The 14,327-nt window shown below is 44.5% G+C and overlaps 1 protein-coding gene across 1 annotated transcript; it reads right to left on the reverse strand.

Annotated features, from left to right (window-relative positions):
* Window positions 1-9,722: 9,722 nt before the first annotated feature.
* Window positions 9,723-12,907, reverse strand: RPS21 (ribosomal protein S21). The gene is given in 7 exon segments (XM_088527958.1): window positions 9,723-9,785; window positions 9,970-9,986; window positions 9,989-10,025; window positions 10,598-10,669; window positions 11,312-11,375; window positions 12,552-12,638; window positions 12,844-12,907. Coding segments are annotated over 6 exon segments (279 nt in total). The 5' UTR covers window positions 12,602-12,638; window positions 12,844-12,907; the 3' UTR covers window positions 9,723-9,746.
* Between the last annotated feature and the right edge of the window lie 1,420 nt (window positions 12,908-14,327).

Below are 14,327 nucleotides of genomic sequence, written 5' to 3' on the forward strand. Positions count from 1 at the left end.
CCAGGCTTCTTGTCCTACCTGGACGTGGCCGAGCTGCAGGCTGCTCCTTCTCTCCTCTTGCACAATGAAGGTTTCCTCCCAGCCGACTTCTAGGCTTCTTCCACCACCCTATCCAGTGCCAGCCCTCTGCTGTTGGGGTGCTGCCCTGAGAGTTCACAAAACATCAGATTAGGAATCTTCAAGTGGACATGGCCAGGGGCTAAACTGGCCAAAAGGCTCAGAGCTGGCTAGAAAACCAGGGGGCTTCAAAGGCAGATAGAAACTTGCATCTGAGGCAATGAATCCTCAAGATGTGGAGGTCTGAGATTAAAGACTTCTCTAGTGTGCACAAGTGCTACCACCCCAAAATTTTGGGAAAACAGGGCCAGTGGAGTTGTGAGCATCCCGGGAAGTATCAAGCAGCCCTGTGCACTCGCTCTCTACAAGCAGCCATGCACCACTGGGGTGCCAGCACCTCGCTCTGCGCCTGGCCTATCTTGCTGACTCTGGTTGCTCTGAGAGTCCCAAAGACACTGGTGAAATCCCTGAGCCGGTGGGGAAAAAAAAAAAAAAAGAAATACAGAAGCAAATGGGGAAATATCAGAGACTTGAAAGGTTTACTTCGAGATTTGATGCTTCCTTCCTCTCCTATCTGCTCTGTTACTTCTTTGTTACCTCGTTACTATTTCTACCTTCAAGTTCTCTTTTCTGGGCCCCTTCCAACACGTCTGGCTCCTGCCTAACTTGGCCATTTCCTTGCCACCTGCTCGCTGTGAGCTGAGCCCTTGTGCGATGACCCAGCTGCCCTATGTGCTGCCTAAATCCCCGAGACCTGGCAGTGCTTGTTAGAGAGCATGGGGAAACAGGTACATGTGCAAAGACCTGCCTCAGGCAGACTACCATATGAGATCTTTATCCATATCTAAAGTCAAAGGACTTTTAAAATAAATTTGAATTTAAATACGATCCATTCTTCCTGTTTCTCTCAAAAAAATAAGCCTTAATCACGGGGCACATTAATTCTCACAAAGCAGGGGAGTGGAGTTCTTCCCTGGCATAAGTAGTGGGCAATTTATCACAGGCGATTACCTGCGGAGAGGTCCTCATGTGATTAGGATTTACTAGTCAATTAAAAAATACCAGCGTTTCTAACCAAGAAGCCAGGAGGAAGGGAGAGCTGCAAAATGACTTCTTTTCCTTTCTATCTCTGATACCCACCTTGGCAATCTACCTGTTTTTAACCCCAATGCTCCATTCAAGCTGATTGGAGTGAACAAAATCACTTCTGAAATTTCACTGCAATAGGAATCGTACAGCTAGTTCTGCCATCAAGGCAGCCAGGCACAAAAAGCTGTCTTATGTCTTGGACTTTTATCAAAAAGATTCCAAGCATGTGTTTAACACAAGTGATTACACTGCTGCTGCTGAGGTCGTTCCTAGCGAGCAGGCGGGAATGTGCTGCTCCTTTTTGACATTAACCGCTCCAAAGGCAGCTCCAAAGGATGCAGCACGGCCAGTACAAAGTGCCTGAGCCCAGCTCTGCTTGTCTGGGATTCTGCAAAGGTTTGCACAGTGACCTGAGATCTAGGCACCGTGCCAGATTTATAAACGCACAAAAAAAAAAAAAAAAAAAGAGAGAAAAGGGAAAAAAAGAGAAGTATTTCCCAAGCACTATCTCCTCTGGCAGGCAGCAGAATGGCACCTTCCCTCCAGATTTCAGTGTGGCTTTTCTGAAAACTTTCCTGCAGTCTGAACCACTGAGCACTCACCTCATGCTTGCTCCATCCCAACCGGTCCAGGAACTACCTGCCCAAAGCGGCTGCCTTTATCCTGCACCCTCCTTCCGAGCAGGAAGGGCCAGGCATGGAGAGGGCACCAGCCCCATGGCGGATGCCCTGTGGATTCCCAGCAGCAGTTGTGGCTTCCCTGCTCTGTCCCTCCGGAGCGTCTCTGCCTCTCCTCAGCTCTCACCTCTTCTCTGTTACGTGCTACTCTCCCTCCCTTCCTGACTGCAAGAGAGGCCATGTCCGGCTGCGAAACGTCTCCTACCCAGAGCAGTGCAAAGGACACAGGAGCAAAGCGTGTGGCTCTGCAGGCTCCTCCGGACTGCGTGACGTTGGGACACTTGAAAGCAACATCCCAGGCTCGGCTGTTATGTAAGCAGCTCATTTTGGAGCAAGAAGAGGAGCATGTTACCTGATCTGCACTCACTCTTCCCAGGACACTTCTATTCACTCCTTTCTTTCGACGGCATCCTACAAGAGTAAACAAAGAAGATTGTGGCAATGATTTTCCATTTTATCAACCTCTTACCCTAAACTCTGTACCCCAGAGCTGTTCATCTGGTGCACCAGGGCATAACTGGCAGGCAGAACCTCCCACCTTCCCAGATCCTTCCCCTCTACGCTGCAGGCTGCAATAGAAACTCAAAGCAGCTGCTCAACTGGCACCAAGCCCTGGTGGTCCATACCCAAATCTCCTCTTCATGGGGCGATCAAAGGGGGTCATCCAAAATACTGGGGGTCATCCGGGTTCCTTGGAGCTGAGCCTCCTGCTCTGGGCAAGGCCTCCCAGCAACCCTTATGAGGTGGCACCGTGATCCGGACCAGCTTCTTGGAGGTCACCAAAAAGTCACGATCATGGGGATGATAACTCCTTATTCAAAAGGATCGTTCACCACAAAAAAAAAAAAAACAACAAAATCCCAACCAACCCAATGAAAACAAACAAAATAATATGAAAAAAATATATAGCACAAGACAAAACCATACAAACCAAAAAACAAACATACAACCACACAACTCACAAGAGAAAAGTTCCAAGGCAACCAAAACAACCATAGTTTTGCCCAGAAAATCAGAACCCAAAGTCAACATTTTCCATTGCTAAAAAAACTTACATGCTTCTGGCAAGCAGTTTTTGCCAACGTATGTTGTTTTATTCACGAGTGCGCGCCCCAGCTTTCCAAGCGACAGCCAAACAGTAGTTAGGGGCATGTTTATTCAAATTATAACATGTTTTCCTCCTTCTCCCAAAGGCCATACAGATAATCAGCACCCCACAAGGATTTTTCTTCCAGGAAATTGGGTCTTTTGGGAACCTGAAAGATTGAGAATGGAAGTTGTTGATCAGAGCAAGCAGCTGTACCTCCCTGGAGGCAACAGGCAGTGCAGAACGGGATGCTGCATGACGTGCTGTTTAAATTGGGTGGATTTATGAGCTTCTCCGATAACAAGTGCTATCTGGAGCTGGGATCAGTCACCGCCCCCCTTTGCCGGAATTTCGCTTGGTTTGCTCTGTTCCTGGCTCCGAGCACTGCTGGATGGAGGTTGGTGCAGCTACTTGTATCACATGCATTCTGGAGATGGCTGAATTCTAACATAAAGGGGTCAAAGCGTCTTGTTTAAAACAAATGATGTGGCCGGAAACAGAAGTCAGGTCTCCAAAGCCCTGTCCCAGAGCTCTAGTTTTTCTCAATGCCCCTAATGTGCACGTGGAGGGAAGTACAAGAGGGCTCAGCAGAGATCAGCACAACTATCCTCCCTTTTTTTCTATTTAAGGCACCAAACCAGTGAGGGTTGGGTAACAGAACAGACATTAGCCACAACCTATTTGTGCAAGTCATAGTTTGGAATTTTTACATGACCACATACGGAACTGCAGTATGTTTGAGCTTCTTGAACATTAAAATCTTCAGTAATCACAGTAATCACTATATATCACTTGTCCAGATAACTGATAAGGCACCATTTGCTTCGTGATCAAATGATGCACAGCTTGGCTCAGCTATGGCCTGAAACAGGCTCTGCAGCCTCAAATCCACCTCCTTCATCTTCCTTTTGTAATGAGCATTTCAGTGGGCACCATCTGGGATCAGCTTCCTTTTATTGACTTATTCTGGGGTACGCACAGTCTTGGATCTCAGATCTGGGCTGGTCTGCCTGGAAAGTATTCCAGGTTTGAGATTCCTGGGGGAATATTGGGAAGATGGATTTCAAATATTGAGAGGAGACACAAGGCAGGAGGAAAAGTGACTCCTCACTAGGCGGTGAAGTTGAGAGCAGGGCCAGTTTTCTAAGGTCACTATTTCTTAGCCTGGATGGTCCTGGGCTGTAGTCACAGATCTGGCCAAGGGATCCAGCACAAATGACCCGATTTTCCCAAGAATGCAGAGGGAGTTTGCTGTGAGCATTCTTCCTTTGGCCAGATCAGAAATCACACACACAAATGCCCTTTTCCTCGCACCAACCTGCTCAGAGGGAGGATTAAATCTCCAGCCCTCCCAGGCCTTGCAGAGATCTGAGGCAGTAACACTGAACCGAGCAGGGAAAGGCTGCAGTGACTTCTGTCACCTCCCCAGGGCAGTGTCCAATTTATTTTTCTGAGATATTTTTACTCAGTCTTAAGCATAAAAAATGCTTCAGTCTTAAAACACTTTTCCAAGGGCATAATATCGCATTTCCCAGCATCAAGAGCACCCAGCTATCAAACCATAGAGTCGTGCTAAACATCTTATGCAAAAAACAGTGTCCCAGCATTTCTATCCAAGCCTCCTTACATGACAGACACCACAACTCACTTCCGCAGCAGCCTGCCTATTTTCAGATAGCAGTCGCAGTCGGATTACGAGCCTGGCTTAACGCACGGTAAAGCCTCTAGCCAAAACACAGAGTTATTTCAGGAGTGGCCGACAGCCTAATATTGTACTTAGATCCGTATCAGGAAGGCAGCGCATTCCACCCCAGCACGTGTTGATAACTGCACCAGACCACGGGTGCTCCCTGGGCACCGATGCCCTGCGAGAGCAGGGAAAAGACTGGATTTGGTGCAGGGAAAAGACTGGATTTGGTGCAGGGAAAAGACTGGATTTGGTGCAGAGCTGCATCAAGGAGCCAGGTACGCAACAGCTAAATTCTGATGAATAGGGCAGGTGCTAGCACCATTTACAGTTAGATCATCAAAACAAAGCTGAATTTTCACTTCCATCCATGCAATGACTCCAAATCAAATCCCAACAGATCTACTATTTGCACCAGGATATTTTTGAGGTCTTCTTAAAAGAACGTCTGCTGTGGGTTAAGGGATAACATGCTTACAGCTCTGAGGCTCTTGCATTTACTCCTGGCGCTACGAAATGCCTGCTGGATGGCCATACCTAAGCTCACTTTACTTTCAAAACAGCATCGCTTTTCCACAGGCAAAACAAGAATAAAAACACATAAAGTTGGCAGAGATCTACTGAGGGAAAAGTGCACCAGAAAAAAATAAGCACCACTGAAGCCTCCCATGAGCTGCGGGAGGCTCAGCATACAAGACAAAATTTTATTAACTGCCCTGTCATCTGTGCCTCTTGATCCAGAGCCTAAATATCAGCAGAACTGCCAAGAGAAACACAGGCATCATGAAAGAGGATTCACTGAAAGGATCTGCTTTAAAGGCCCCAGAGATGCCTCCCCTGCCATCATCTCTAATAGTGCCCGTTCCTCTCCCCTTTGTAATTGCCAGCAGCTCGCAGATATCCAAACCGAAGTCCACAAATTCCCGGCAGCAGCAGCATGCGCTTATTTGTCTGCGCTGCTCTTTTCCAGTAAAAAGAAACTACAGAGCAGAATTTCTTGGCAGACTGCAGGCTCTGCAGGAGGACTCATTTGGTTCAATGCAACCACATTTGCTTCACCACGTTCACAGCTGCTAGCTGAGAATACATGTCGAGTAAAGTGCCTTTTTCATCATCCAGCACCACACTGACCTTATTAACAGCTTTTAATTCTTAAGATCCAGATACCTGCAGTTTCAATAGAGGATTTAGACAAGGGGAACTCCTGCCTGATATTAAACAACAGTGTATTTCCCAGCAGAAATGAGTGTCTAATTGGTTTTCTATGGTTATTCTATGGTTGATTAGTCCAACATACATGTGGGAATCTGTCCCCTCTGGGATGTCTAAACACCACCTGTCACCAATGAATTAACTAGAGCCAAAGGCACCTTTAACCCCTTCAAACGATGCTCGCAGCAGAGAAGGGCTTTTATCCCAGTGCATCCCCAGCAGTGACAGCAACTGGACCAAGCAGGAGATGGTAACGGAGAGCCCTTCCCAACAGCCAAACGGGAACAAAACTGCCGCCAGGTCTAGCACAAGGGCTCAGCTCGATCCCCTGCCCTCCAGCTCCGCTGCGGCTCGCGGTGCTCATGGAACATGAACCGCGTGTGCGCGCGGGGAACAGAAGGAGCCTCCGCTCCGCGTGCCCTACAGCCAGGGATGCTCCATCCCCGGCCCTCGCGCTCCTTCCAACGTCTCTCCAGCAAGGGGAGAGCTCCAAGCTCAGCACCTGCTGCTCCCTCCCAGCCCGGGAAGGGTTTTTGTGTCTTGCAAACAAGGCTCGTTATCAGCACGGCTAATTCCATGCCCCCAGCAGCAGCAGAGAGAGCAGCCCCCTCAGCGCACACCTCTGATCGCAGGGAAAGGGCTTGTCAACACCATGGACGTCACTAAAACCATGTCTGGCCTTAAAAGACACTGAATTGGTTCTGCTCCTAGCAGGAAAGAAGGTGCTTTAAGACGCAGATAGTTGAGCTCTGCCCAGGCAGCAAAAATTTGGCCAAAGATACCAAAATAGCCTCAGTTAAATCAGATGTCTTCAGGATGCCACTGCCAAGTCCTTGCAAAGTAACAGAAAAGAATTTCACGACTGGGTGCAGTGTAACCATGTAAGGGCAACTCTGTCCATCCTGTACAGTACAAGTACAGTTCATTCCCTTTCATGGCTCTAGGAGATCTGAACTATTCCTGTCGCACGAAAACAAAGGACATTTTACATCACAATACTAGAAAATGCAGCCCAAAATTCATTTTTAAAGGGACACATGTTCTCCCTTGCTAGGGTCCTGCAGGAAGTTCTATAAAACCTAGTGCTCCACGACCTTTTTCCCTGTGGAAGGTGTGAACTTCAGGACACCTATGCCGCAGGACCAGCTCATTTCCAGCTGAACCATGGTTCAGGACGGAGCATCACAACATTTCACAGCCTTGTTCTCACAAAAAAAAATCAGTGTTTTGTCCAATTTTCTGAACTTCCAGTAACAAGTCAGCTGTCAGCATTACATAGCAGAGAAAAAGGTTTAACTTAGAGCATAATTCTTACATATACACAATTAAGAGAAGAGGGTAAACTTCACTCAATTTAGTCCTATTCCAATGGACTTCGTTTTCCTAAAAAGAGACTTGAGGGACCTCTAGTTCATCTTGAGCTTTTAGCTTGTTTGTTTTGCATTATGGGGGAATTCCACTGAAATCCACATGGATGAACAAGAGTCTCAAAGGATTAGAAACAAGTCAACAATATTTAAACATTTCAGTAAACCAGGCATTTATCAGCAGTAAACAGTTACTGGTTGGATTTAAAGTTCTACTCTTGACGCGGAGACAGAAGCAGCTATTTTAAGCTATGTCAGTCACTTCTGATCAAGTCCAATTAAAAGTTATCTTTTACTGTGCACAAAAGAAAGTAATGAGGACTGGACGCAAGCCAAGCCTAACTCTCTCCAGTGTGGAGACAGGATTTGCTTTTCCAGAAAGTGTTTTCTGAGATTTATCTACTGAAAAAAAAAAAAAAAATATTTCCAGGAGAATCACAAATAACAGTCTCATTTTCTTTTGGATGGACTTTGTTGCAATACAGTAAGTCTAAAAAAGGGGCATTTTTTTTTTAGAAGGTGCTTCTTTTGCATCAGGAATTCAACATGAAGCCTTTTTTGGTCTTTTCAAGCAAGTTCCTGCTTACTTGAAGCATAGAGAGTTTATTTATCTTTTTAAGTTCTAGCAGCTTGGAGAAGGGCTAAAAAATGTAAATGTTATCAGTGGGAAGACAGAATGTGCAACCAAGCACATTTTAGTTCCTAGCTAAACTGAAAAAAAGGATCGTAGCCTGCTGATTTCAGCCATCTCTGCTAAAGCTGCACCTGCAACAAAGGTTTATCCACGTCCTTCAGCATATCCATACGGTAGCAAAGTCATGAAATCCTACTTCACTTTTTGAATAAAAAAAAATATTAAAATATATTTTTAGTGCCATTAAACATTATTAAAATCTGTGTACTATGCCTAGTTCAACAGATATCTATGGAGTCTCAAAAGTGTAGGAGTTATCTTCCAGCATATGTTACCCTTCAAAATATGTAAGAATTAGACAAATATACTGTATATAGGACTAATTTACCCTCTTCCTTAGTTTGGAGGGGGTAATAGCCCTATTTCACATTGCTCAGAGAAGTCTGAGATTGAAGTTTCTCACACCCACACGAATCCACAGCAACTCGCAAACAGGACAGAAATGGAGTTATCTGGTGAGCAGCTCTAGGTGGGGACGGCTCACGGCACAGACAGGAAAGCAGCGGCGCAACCGTTTCCATCACGGGAGGAAGCCACAGGACGGGGTGAAGCCGGCGCACACATTTCAGTGGTGATAACCGCAGAACATCGTCCCATGGGGCCACATCATGACCCAGCAAGCACTGAAAGGCTCTGCACTACCAGAATCTTGTGGAGTGAAACAGCACAGAGTGAAAATTGTACAAGCTGAATCTAACTTTTTTTAGCAATTTTTCAAAACACTCAATGAGGACTCAGTCTGAGGAACTGAGCAAGTTCAGAGATTGTAGAATACAGTATCGCAAGATCAGGATGGTGAGAAGTTCTATAAACCTAATTTTCAGAGTTCCTCTAGAATCTCAGCATTGCAGAATTAGCAGTATCTGCATCTGTAATTTAAAAGCTGAAGTTAATGCCTGACACAGATTTAGCAAAGCTGGCATTTTCTCAAGAGTGGCAGTGCAGTCTGAGCAAACAAATACTAATTTTCCTTTCACAATGACTCTTTCATGACCTTTAACTTCAAATTTTTATCACCGATGAACTACCTAGCACCGATTTACTACCAAATAAAACCAAACACCTGAAGTACAGCAGGGAAAATTCGGAAGCAACCCTTTCCAGCTATGATGCAGGAGCTTTGGTGTGCATTATGCTAGTAGCAGTGGCAATTAGCCAGAGACAGGGACCTGGCAGATAAGGAGAGGCAGAGTCAGCAGATGTAGCTTCGTTCAAACCATCTGCCCCCTCCCTGCATTCTGCATGTAAGATAACTAAAAATAACACATCATACAGCAAAAAAATTATCTAGCCATTAAGGGCTATCAAGCTATTTATTAAAATATCAAATTTATTTCTCATTTATATTATTTACCTACTTTCAGCATTGAGGTCAAAAAATAAAGTAGTAAAGCCTTCAAGTCTCTCTCACATGGCAACGGGTCTACCAGCATGCCAAGAGCCATTTCTGATAAAACCATTCATGGTTTTAATAATTCCCTCAGAACCTGTACATCAACAGCAGAATACATGCTGTAAGCCTCTGCCAAAGAGAAAAAAGAAAAGCTGAACACTGACAGCATAGCCAAAACAACCCTGTTATGGGCCATATTCTGTGCAAGTTTCCAGTGAAATAGTGAGCCAAATTAAGACTACAGCACTGCAAAATGTGCCATTACAGATCAGAAAAAGGAGACTAGCTACACGTGCACAGCTTATCAAACCTGGGAATAAGAAATAAATAAATAATAAAGCAGCAAAGAAACAGTGAAAGTTTTTCTTTCTGAAGAAAAACAAAGACACCAAACAGTGTCTTTCACTGAAGACAGAGAAATAGACTGGTTATGATCAGAAATAAAAACACAGCACAAGATAGAGTGGAACTGTTTATTTTACATCAGATGTTCCATACCAGAGGTTCTTCAGTCAGAAATTCCTAAAAAAAGAAATTCAATAAAATCTGTTACAGAGTCACATACTTCAAGAGTTTGAGTAAATGTTTTTGACCAACCGTATAAGCATCCTATAAATACACTGTATACATTTTCATTCTAGAACTTAACTTTGGGTATGGAAATCATTCTTGCAAATGTTATCAAAGACGAGATAAACATACGTACTTGGAAACAATTCCATCATTTTTTGCCAGGCGCAGAATAGAGTCATCCGATTCCCCCTTTAATAAAAAAGATAATTCTGAAGAAGCCACATTAAAAAGAGAAGTAAAATCATTGCATTTTATACGTGCAGATTAGCATTTTTAAAACAAGCTGTTAAGTTCTCTGTCATCCTGCAGAAATATAAATAATTTTAGCTTGATAGACTATATGCTTGTACTAACAAGATGCATTTCTGAGTAAACAGGCTTCTGATGAACTCTGGAAAACTTCTCATCATGATTGCTTAATGCTAATTTAAATTATGATGGCACGAGATAAAAAAAAAACAAAGATATCGGTACATTTGCAAAGGGAAATTTCCACTTTTATCTTATGTACATATGTGTTTATACATACATAATTCTCCAAAGTAAATAAGTGGGAAAAGAATACAGAGGAAACTGATTCTGCAAGCAAATTTGTTCGTGCTTTCAATATGCCTTTATCTCATAAATGTTCCTTCAGGGCATTCTATCAGAAGAGTTTCTGTGTCCTTCTGTCATTCTGCACATGCAAAACCTGCATCCACAGAATGGCTAAGGGGCATCAAAGGGGGCACTATCGCTTCCTACCTCAAGGAGGTACCTACCATCCTACGAATTGCTCCGCAAATGGCGTAAGTTTTGAACTGGCCGTTGACTCTGCCTGTTACCTTGTCAACCTGTAATTACAAGCAAGTTACTCCATACAAACAAATTCTTACACAAATCCTGGAAAAACTTATCACACTTGCAAAACAAAGATGGAAGTTACTTGTTTTTTTAATTCTGCAGTCTTGCAGACTGGGTGGCATGTGGCTTGCTTAACAGAAGATGGCACCCGGGTTAAGGGCTCGGGAAACTACATTATCTTAAAGTTTGGACGAGTTAGAAAAAACACAGAGAAGATCAGCAAAATATAAATTTAACAAACAGGACACACAAGGAAAGACTGAAGAATTTTAATTGTTTAAAAGACAGGTGAAGCTATTCAAAAAGCAAGCTTATTCCCTTCAGGATATGAAATTCCTGTATTTCCAACTCTAAATATTTAGAGTCTGGAAATTTTATTTAGTCTAACAGTTAAGCACTGGAACAGACTATTTATTAATTTATGAATTTCCCTCTACTAAGTATTTTCCAATAGGTTAAAAAAATAGCCAGAGGTGACCTAATTATACAACATGTTTGAAGGTCCTCTAATTTTATTTAGATATGAGGGCTACTGGGCCACTTGTAGATGCCTCAAACCTTTAGTATTTCCTAACTTCTACCAAAGTTGAAGCAACAGCTTTCTCAACAGCTATTTCCATTAGAAAACTTACCTCAGAAATATTTATCTGAATAGAAGCATGATCCTTGGCACCAATTATTCGGTTGCTGGCAGAGCTGAGGAATAAAATCAGAATGAATATTTAAAACAAAAGGGAAAAGGACAGTGACAATGAACAGACTTCATTCAAAACCAAATCTTCAAGAAATAAAAGCAGCACAATAAGTTTTGGCGTAACAGTCAAAGTTTCAGACATTCCAGCTGACTCTCAGAAGCTAATGCAGTTTTAAGACCTTTTAAAGGAGAACAGCAGTTCAGTTGGCAGTTCTGGTTTAAAATAAAAAGGAACAATCCAAGTAATTCATGAGAACGCAGTTTCTGCAACTTCTTTGGGAGTTGTCACAGCTATCAAAGACACTCATGTTGTCTAATGTCAGTTCTCCAAAAACAAGAAAAACAACAACAACAACAAAAAAACCTCACACATTTTAGGGATCATTAGCCTTAAAAAAAAAATCTATAAAATCTATAAAACAAGCCATTTCTCTGCTAACTTTGTTAAATGAACATGTTTACAAAAAGCTCCTCACTGCCCATCTGCTGCAACCTCCATGTTGCATTTAAGATGCATCAAGGCAACACATGATTCAAGAGGTTCAGGCTGAGAGCTCTTAATGCAAAAATGTTACAGTCCTACAAATTAGCACGTGCATTTCTCCCAGAAGGAACTGCAGGTTAGTGCAGGTCAGCAGCTGCCACTGCGAGGATAAGCATCATGTAGCAGAAAAAGTCCAACCTCTCCTAGAGAACTTTAGTCTCCATGTGCTTTATTTAAGGGATTTAAGCAATGCATATATATATATATGTATATATATATATACGTGTCCAAATTACGCTGCCATTTCATGCCAACCTCCATGTTTCTGATTCGCTGTCTATTCACCACACCACCCTTGCACTAGTGCCTGTTGATGTTCGGAGAGGCACCACGGGCTCCGTAACACAAATGGGTGGTTACGTGTTGTGTTTGCACTGATAGAGCCGAGTCTGAAAGTTTGTTATTTCTGTACTTTGGAGGAAACTCAAGCAGTAAGGGAATCAAGTCTTTTTCAAAGTCTATGCCATCATTTCTGATACATCTTCCATTAAACATGGCCCTTACACATGCAGTGAAGTTTGGAAGTGCTTTTTTTCCCCACGAACGCTAAAAACCCCACTGTGTTGGTGGAGGAAGGGGGTTACCGTTACACGGAGCTGCCTCCGGGCACAGCAGGCCCCGCACCCCAGCTCACCATTTGCGCGGCACGTAGAGGTCCACGAACTCGCCGGCGTCGTTCTGCATCTTGCGCCTCACGCCGAGCACGAGCAGCGGGCGATACCTGAGGGAGGCAGCGCGGGCGGCCATTTCCGCGGGCCCCGCTCCCCCTCAGCGCCCGCGTGGCCACCCGGAATCCCGCAGGAACCCCCCATGGGGGCCCTCCTCTCCTCCCCCGGGGCCGCCGGGCTCCGCCAGGCCCCGTTGGGTCCCGTAACATCCCGGTTCGGCCCCGGTTGCGCCGCTCCGAGCGCCGCGGCGCCACTTACCTCACGCGAGCGCGCGGCGAAAAGGAAGGAGCGCGGCCGGCGGAAACGGAAAGGGCGGGGAAGCTTCCGGCCCAGCGCGGCCGTTAACGGTCGCCGCGGCCGCGCCCCGCCCCCGCGCGGCTGAGGGCGGCGGGAGGCGCCGCGGAGGCAGCGGGGTTTGTCCCGGCCCTCAACACCCCCGAGCGAACGCAAAGACCAGGGCAGCGCAGGCAGGTTGGTTACAAAACGTGTATCAAAACGGGTTTTATTTCACAGCGTCTGAAATTCCACGAGTTCATTCGGGTGAAAAAATAGGTAACAGGCTACACTTAAATTAACGGACGAGGACACAACCCTAACAGTGCTGTTTACAGAAAAAAATACGCAGCCTCTTACCGAGAGGGGTCTCCGCGCATTTACACAGCACACAGAGCTCCCCCTCTCCCCCCCGTAAACCAACATTTTTCTTCAAAGCAAGAGGAGAGAACCGGGAAAACGTAAAGCTGGCAGATAGCTCTGTTTGGGTCCCGTTTGGGGTGTTTTGAGCAGTAACGTAGTAATACTTCTTTGCCACACGGTGGCAGCTTTTAGGTAACGAGATAAATACTAGCACACAGGGTGTAATGAAACAGAAAACACGAACACACATGTAAGTTAGCGCATCTCTGCAGAACGGCTGTTTGCACAGATGACAACAGAGGTACCAAGTTAAGACTCACACACTAAGCGGCTGGCTGGCATCAGTCCAAAATTAATGTCCCACGGTGGCACTCAAGGAGCGCTTTGCTTGCTCCAGCAATACAAGCACCGTGGTCGCTTCGTGCTGTCGTTTTTGGCCTGTACTTGGTACAGCTTTTGAGCTTAAAAACTGCATGTGCTGGACCAAGTGTTCAGTTCTCTTTAAAACAGTAAACAGCATTTTGTAATGTAATATTATTTACCCTAGTTTGTTCTTCTAAAAGAAAACAAACCCCAAGAACTTGCCACTGTATGAGGTGAAGCTGCAGCTTCTGTTCTGTCCAAATGCCCACTGTAACTAGACAAACTTCCACTGAATAGAGACCTCTCAGAGTTCAAAAGCATTTTTTTTCTAGTTTGTGAGAAGTTAACTGCTAGAGGAAACTCTTTTTATACCAAGCAGGAATATGAGTTCCTGGAAAGTTACATTTCCCGAGTACACTCATACTAACTGGAGTATTCTACTATTTCTGGAGATATTGCGTGGGAAATTTCTATGTGTAATTTTCCTCTCTCTGCTCCACAATCAGTAAGTTGTAGAGCACTATAGCTGAGTTCACCTCTGCTTGCTAATTTCAAGACTTATGTATATGCTAGATGTTAGTACTTACATATTTCTTGCATGCAACAGTTATATTCAGTAGAAAGTTTAACTAGTAAACATTTTTTACACCTTTTAGAAGATAACGGGCAAGCTTATTGTCTACCTGTTAGCTATCATCTCATTCGAGAAGACTGGAAAGTCCTTTTGTGTTAAAGAGACATTA

This window comes from Tinamus guttatus, unplaced genomic scaffold (genome assembly GCF_059628265.1).
Source record: "Tinamus guttatus ecotype Peru unplaced genomic scaffold, ASM5962826v1 Tinamus_guttatus_pri_ptg000027l, whole genome shotgun sequence".
NCBI lineage: Eukaryota > Metazoa > Chordata > Aves > Tinamiformes > Tinamidae > Tinamus > Tinamus guttatus.